The sequence below is a fragment of the Echinops telfairi genome, unplaced genomic scaffold, assembly GCF_000313985.2.
Source record: "Echinops telfairi isolate 266 unplaced genomic scaffold, ASM31398v2 ScPeMD7_7424;HRSCAF=8462, whole genome shotgun sequence".
NCBI lineage: Eukaryota > Metazoa > Chordata > Mammalia > Afrosoricida > Tenrecidae > Echinops > Echinops telfairi.
In genome coordinates this window covers 72947703-72954987 of record NW_022111324.1, presented here as the reverse complement: position 1 = coordinate 72954987, position 7285 = coordinate 72947703, and the positions used below count along the sequence as shown (strand labels likewise).

The window sequence follows — 7285 nt, the reverse complement described above, 5'->3', positions numbered from 1 at the left end:
CATTTCTTTTGATTGTGTTATACCCTTGCATTTCTGGGCGGTATATAAGTGTCTTATAAACTCTCTTACAGCTCTACCCAAGGATCAAACCAAGACAGAGGAGCTTGGCCTGAAACACTACAGAGTTTTCGTTCATGAAGAAATCTGTTGTTGCTAAGAAGAAGCAATAACATGGTATTTTTGGGGAAAAACAATTTTTTTTTACAAGATTTAATGACAATGTAGCTTGGAAGCACTAGGAATGCTCTGGAAGAAAATGAAGGATCGAATGAAGAATCAGTTCCCTCTTCAGGGAGGACGACATTCAGCCCAGGGAAACAGGCTCCGAAGGAAGCTGGCTGGCGGTGCTGCCTGGGGCCCAGGTGCTCCTGACCTCCCTCAGAAAGACAGGGACAATCCTGGGCTTTTTTCCAAAAAACAAGAGAGACATTCATTTTGCTAGTGGGAGAGCCAGCTTTAAGTCCTGCTCTGTCGGCCCTGTAGCACCTGCCCTGGCACCTGCCAGAAAGGACCCGTGGCACCACCGCTGACCGTCCCCAGGCGCCAGGGGACCCTCAGGGGACCAGAGTGAAGGTTGACGTGCTGCACAATTGTATATTGCCAGTGAAGAGCTGTTGGTTGGTTGTGCGTGAGCAGTAACTTTATTACTTCAGCCCTTGTAGCATCTTAAGAGTTACCTATTTGAAATATTGCAACTAAGCCACACTACAGGTAATTAGATTTCAAATCGTGTTCTTTGGCTGAATTTGAGACTATATTTATTGTCTTTTGTATCGTGGAAATTAGATTTGTTAGAGACTTAGCTATAACATTTGTCAAAATCTTAGGTGAAAATAATTGTAATAAAATGAAATTTTTTGTCCCTACACCTTTTACTTGTTTTGGTTTGTGTGTGTGTGTGTGTGTGTGTGTGTGTGTGTGTGTGTGTGTGTGTGTGTTGGGGGATCCATTGCTGTCTAGCAAACATTTGCCATTTCAACCTTTGGTTTTTGATGTCGTACACCACCTTTGTTTGAGAGGCACAAGCCTTTGGAATATCCTACCCAGCTGAAAAAGCATGAATTTCTTAATGTAAACATGGATTCTGTAGTAAGATTTCCTTAATATCCATGGAATTAAACATAGGAAGTTTTTCTTAAGAAAACTAGAGGCAAAAAAAGGAAACTCCTAGTTTTCATGAGCTTTAGGGTGGTTGTCAATGGAAATTGGGTGTCTTCTAAGACCTGAGCAAGGGTCATAGTTGGAGAAGCGTGTTTGTCTCTTTACCTTGAGCGGTTTTGGTGTGTGATGTTCTAGACACGTTGATTGGCAGGGGGAAGGTTGCTAAGTGTGTGAGCTGTTTTTGAAGCCATTTTGTTTAGTGAAACTATTTTACTCAAGAAAGATACAAATGAGAACCAGTGGTCTCTAGTTTATAGGTTTATATGTTTACAAGTAGCTAAATTGTAGCAAGGAAAGACAGACCATCCCACACCTTTTAGAGGAGTGGGTGAGCTGTGGTGTGGTTAGTTAGTTACATGTTGGGCTGTTAAGCGCATGGTCAGCAGTTCGAACCCACTGGCCACTCCGAGGGAGAAAGACAGGACTTTCTACTTCTGCAATGATTTACAGTCTCCGAAATCCTAGGGAAGCGGGTCTGCTCTGTCCTCGAGGGTCCCTGTCCTGTGAGTTGGAATCGACTCGATGGCAGTGGATTTTTGGTGGGCTCAGAGGGATGGAGAAGCAGTAACAACACAGACTACATGGCAGAAGGTGGGTGGTGAGCAGGAGGCTAAAGATTCTGTCACCCCTTGGTTTTTCCCAACCAGAAAACACTGAAAGGACTTTGCAGATGTAAGAACGCTAATCAGCTGACCTTAGAACATGCCGGGTTACTGGGTGGACAGTGGAATCACCCAAGCCCTTAACAACAGAAGAGGGAGGCCAGAGGGATGGGCAGTATGAGGAGTAGCACTGGCCATTGCCGCCTCTCATGGTGAAGTGGGACACTAACGAGGGACTGTGGGCAGCCTCCTGAAGCTGAACAAGGAAATTGAAGCCCTCAGACCTACAGGCAAGGCACAGCACTGCCAGCTACCTGAGTGTGCCTGGAAGTGCATTCTGCTGCGTCGCCAGGAAGACGCAGCCTGCACATAACCTTGACTTGTGTCCAGCAAGCCCCATGTGGACGTCTAGCCTGCAGGGCATGAGGTAATGGGTGTTTTAAGCCGGTCGATTTGTGATACTTTGTTACTGCATCGGTAGGAAGTGAGTAGAGATCTGGGCTGCCTGCCCTGACCACTCTGCCATCTGCTCCAAACACTTGATCCCGCAGAGCTCTGCTTCCAAATCCGTGAGCTTTGGGACTCCCACTTCTCGAAATCCTGCAGACCAGCCGAGGAAATCACAGGAAGTCCCGTGCATGAAGACACTTGGGCAAGAACCATCCAGGCGTATGACAAGGGAAGAGACCACTTCAGAGCCGACCTCTATTAATAAGTAGCTGGGCCTGTTTCTCTTTAATCATGTCTGTTCTTATTTTTTTCCTTTATATAATAAAAGCGTGCAATTTAAGCGATTCTCTGTTGTCCTGTTATGCTGGGTAAGTATTTATGAACCTGACCTTGATTGCTGTGTAACATTCTGTCATGGGATTTGGCCAATCATTTTCCTAATTTTGAATGTATGGCTTGATGTTTTCCAGTTTGTGTGTCTAGTTGATGTTGCAGTTACCTCTTGGTGGGGGTGGGGTGGGGTGGGGGAGCAATTGGAGCCTGGGCCCTGCGGAAAGGGGCAGCGTGTGTGAGGCACGTTTCAGTTCTAAAGGCCTCAGAGGGTGATGGCCTGCTGAGTGGGTGCAGCAGAAGGAAGCCTTGGGGGAGGGAGAGCTGCTCCGACCCGGGCAGGACTGGGCATTGGGAGGCGATTGCTGATCACAAGTGGCAGCTTTAGAAGAGTGATAGGGGAGGAGGGGGGAGATATGATAAGAGGCCCCGTGTGTACAGCTGCCCGGGAAGCTTGGCCCTGCTGGGTGTGTGTGTGTGGGGGGGGGGGGGGGGGATGGCTCTTTGATGGAGGAGAGCCCTCAGACTGCAGCACAGGCCCAGGGATAACTCTTCTCATGAAGCAGCTCAGGCTCAGTTGGTACATACAGTCAGAGAGCAGGGCTTTGCTTTATCATCTCAACTTTCTCCCTTGTAAAACACCAGCCTCTCAGCTCACCCCCCATCAAGTCCCTCCCCACACCACTGGAACCTAGAACAGGACAGGGTCGAACCCCACCCCTTCTCCCAGGTTCAGACTCTTCTCCGCCTCCCCCCTTTATACTTCCTCTCTGAAGAGCCTTCCCCCTCCCCTCAGGTCCCCCTGGCTGTACTCCCAGCCCCTCATCCTGCTTCCGTGTTCAGCTCCTCTAGGGCCCTGCTCACCTTTCAGGAGAAAGACAGGGCTCTCTCCCCCAACTCCACTCCTGTAAAGAGCGAGTCTCAGAAGCCACTGGGGCAGTTCTACCCTGTCCTGTCAGGTCCCCAGGAGTCAGAGTCGACTAGAAGGCAGAGTTTGGTTTGTCTTATGAGCCACCGCTCCCACTGCCCCCCAATCTTCAGCCCCTCTCCTTGCCCACTTTCCAACCTGGTCTGGCCCCCGATTAATGATGGGGTAATAAACAGATTCTCTGTTTTATTTTCATTATCACCACCTTTGGTTTTCAGTATCTTTATCAACGTGATCTTGTCTTTGAACACCTGCGAATGAAAGCCTCAGCCAGTTACATGCAGCAGCACAGTCGGTAGTACTCTCTGCTAACAGACGTCCAAACCAAACCAAGTCCAGATGATCCCCATCAGCGTAAGTGTGGCTCCACCCCCCGCCCCGGTGGGGATCGCCTGCAGCATTCTCTCTCCCCACGCCTGTGAGGACCGGGTGCTGAATCCTCAGGGGCCCTGCCACCTTTGCTCAGAAACTACTCGCCAGCAGGAAGCACTGGCATGAGTTTGGGAAGTCCACTTCTCCGTGACGTCACCCTGTACCGCTACTCTCGTTGTGCTTCCTCCAGGAGCATCCGCGGCCGACCACAGTGTAGTCAGCCCGAGGCCTCCGCGCCCTTCCTGCTCCTCACCGCACTGAGAGCTCACCAAGTGAATCAAGGTGGCAGGTAAGGCAGGGGTTTAGGTGGGGTGCCCGGGTCTCCTTAGAAGTCGGAATCAGCCGAGCTTGCTTTTGGACCAGATTACCAGAGCTTCTCAACTGAGTTTTGAGAATGTTTAGTTGCACACCTTCATTATAGGTGGGATGCCATTAACATCCGGCTGCAGAGGTGTGCCTTGCCCCCTTCCCCCATGAAAGTGGGACCCAGTGCTCCCTGTGTGCTCACAAACCGCCCCCGCGGAGGCCCCCCAGGAAGGAGCGCATGGCCGAGGCAATCGCACGGGCCTCTTTATTGAACAGGACATTCGGAAGATAAGGCTACAGGCGGTATTTTAGCGCGTTGCTAGCGTTTTTCCCAAGGTAAAGCCAGAGAACAGGCTTGCCAGAGTCCACAGGCCCCATCCGCGATGTCCCCGACCGCATGCAGGGACCCTGGATGTGGGAAGTGTTCAGGCGGCCCAAACAGCATCTGCGCCTCCATCCTGTGGGTTCCCAGCTGGACACCTGGTCTTGATGTGGGGGCTTCGCTGGACCATCAGGGCGGCATTCGGTGTCTCTGACAGCGATGTGCAGGAGGCCAAATACAAGCTCAAGGACCGGCTTTTACTGTATTCTATCAAACTGCACTCGGGTGTGACCTGAATTGTAGAGGGGAGATTGTGCACCTGGGACGACATCCCTTGCTGATATCACTTCCCCCGATTTGCTCAAGGGACATGGCAATGACCGGGCAGCTGTCTGATTTTAGATTGCAGCTGTGGCATCTGCCATGGTTGCTTTCATTGTCCCCATCAAAGGCCTGTGTGTCCCTTCAGGCTAACAACTCCTCCCTGCATTTTATCCTTAGTATTGCAGCGTGTGGCAGAGTAAAAAGTATATACTATTTACAGGTTTCAAGCTTACTTGGGTGAATAGTAGGATGATAAGTAAAGCTTTTACTAGGCTATCTGAAAGTGCTGCTATCTCAAGGCAGTATCCACGGTTTGCTATAATACTCAGTTAAGTAAATGTTCTCATAGTTTCAAGGTCCAGATAACAAGTCTTCCTTTGTGGAAGCTGGGTCCTGGGTTTTCTTTCTTTAGAAGTTGTCAGGCAGGCGGGGTGGCTGACCTCAGAGTACAGAAAAGCAGAGCCACTGGAGGGAGGAAGAAACAAGTCAGTTCCCAAGCAAACCCCGGACCAGCCCCTGGCCCTGGAGTCGGTTCCAGCTCCTAGCGAGCCTACAGGAGAACACCTGCCCTGTGGGTGCCGAGCCTGTTGTCCGTACACAAGCAGACGGCCACGGAACGGCTGATGGGGGTGAACTGCCAACCTTTCCGTTGGCAGCCACGTGCTTTAACCACTGCGCAATCAAGGCAACCCTCAAGCGCATTCAGTGACCATATTTTTAATTATAGGCTATCTTAAAGTCCCTATTGCTCTGACAGACTGACTTTTGAACCAGAAAAACCGATCAAGGGCTAAGATCTCAGCATACTAAATTGCATTTTTTCTCTTTCCCTACTTGATTTCTAATGTCCAGCATTTTGCACGTGTAAGGAGCTCCAGTGGCACTGGGTTAGGTATTGGGCTGCTAATCACAGGTCGGCGGTTCAAACCCACTAGCTGCTCCCTGGGAGACAGATGAGGCTGTTTGCTCCCTGAAGCCTGGGAAACCCTCTTCAGGGCCGCTATGAGCTAAACAGCGATGGGATTGAGCTTTCTCTTTCATCTGTGTTATATGAATCACTGGTCACAAATTGCATTATAGGGCTGATGGTGAGCACGTGAGATCGGCCTTCATAAATGAGCCATTTCATTGGTCTCTGCCCCGGAGTAGGCAACAGCAAAGGCTAATTTGGGGTGTAAACGCCTTAAGGAAGCCCTTACAACTTGGTCCCCTTGAGAATGGTCTGGGCAACTTCCAGTCACTCTGCTCTCACCAGTCTGGGACAGGGCCTGGGCGTCAGCTGCTCCCAGCATTCCCACGAGACTGAGCTCGGGCTGAAAGGCCTGCACACTGCGGGGAGACATGCGAGGCCCTGCCTGCCCTGGGCAATGCCGGCTAGGCTGTGCTGGAGGCCTGCGCAGGTGAGATGCAGAAATAGAGCAGAGCAAGGCAGCACACAGGTGTGTCTCAGTAGGAATGGCGTGGGTTGGACTAAGTAGGCAGGCCGGTGCAGACAGGTGGGACTGGGGCAATAGGTTATCCGGCCAGAATGATTAAAAGGCTGGAGTTCCAAGAACTTGACATACAGCACAGTCACAATTGCACTACGCCTATTTGAGATTATAATCTTACAGTAGGGATGTTTCCTAGGCTTCTTACAGCGTTAAGCAAATGCTATTCACAGTGACCAGTTAAGCTATGTTCTCAGTTGGCCAAAGGCACACCAGAGTGAATACGGGGGCTTAAGCTGCTTGGTTTGTCAGAAATTAAGAACTCAAGGGAGAGAGTTGCAGTTCCCTAGACCTGTCCCTGTAAGACCTTGTTCCTCTGTACCATGGAGATGGGATGCCCCCCCACCTCCACCCCAACCGTCCCCATTGCAGTCCTCCCCTCCCTCCCAGTGCTGACCAAGTGTGTGCTCCTATCAGCTCGTCTCCCTCCTCCCTCCAGTGACACGAGAATGCAGAGACCGGAGCGGGGTTGGAAGCGAGAGACTGTCATCCCATTGCTGCCAGCTTCGCGGAGATGGGTGAGAGTTCGGAGGTGAGTCTTGCGGGGGTTCCAGACACATGAGGACAACCATTGTACAGGGCAAACTTCATGCGACTGTCTGTTCATTTTACAGGGGAAGGAGCCAAGAAGAGCGCTAGCCTCACAGTATTTTAAGTAGCTCCAAGAATGGCAAGAGCTCCCAAAAACACAAGTTGGATTTCGTCCGAGGGCTCTCTTTATATCAGCGCCTTCTCCCGTGCATGCTAACCAGCACTGTGCTTTCCTCACAGTCACCTCTCCTGAGGACACCCTGGCACTCAGCTCCCAGGGCGAGGGAGCAGAGGTGCGGTCTTGGCCTGGAGACTCAACAGGCAGTAGGGAGAGTCCTGCAAATAACGGTGCCTTGGGGATCTTATCACCCTTTATGGGCCAGTTCCTAGCAGAACAAAAGGCTTTCTGAAAGAGGCGTTTTTAAAGGCCATCCACCCCAGCAGGTCTGTCACTCAGGTCAGCCCTCCC

At 51.0% G+C, this 7285-nt stretch overlaps 2 protein-coding genes across 2 annotated transcripts in view; one reads left to right on the top strand and one right to left on the bottom strand.

The window, feature by feature from the left end:
• TP53BP2 (tumor protein p53 binding protein 2) overlaps positions 1–497 on the top strand; it is a 47932-nt gene extending 47435 nt beyond the window's left edge. Inside the window, exon 17 of the mRNA XM_004699935.2 lies at positions 72–497. Coding sequence (XP_004699992.1) covers positions 72–113 — 42 coding nt within the window. The 3' untranslated portion in view covers positions 114–497. The remainder of the gene's footprint in view (positions 1–71) is intronic.
• A 3893-nt stretch (positions 498–4390) lies between these two features.
• Positions 4391–7285, bottom strand: part of CAPN2 (calpain 2) — a 74640-nt gene continuing 71745 nt past the window's right edge. Inside the window, exon 21 of the mRNA XM_004699934.2 lies at positions 4391–5260. Coding sequence (XP_004699991.1) covers positions 5237–5260 — 24 coding nt within the window. The 3' untranslated portion in view covers positions 4391–5236. The remainder of the gene's footprint in view (positions 5261–7285) is intronic.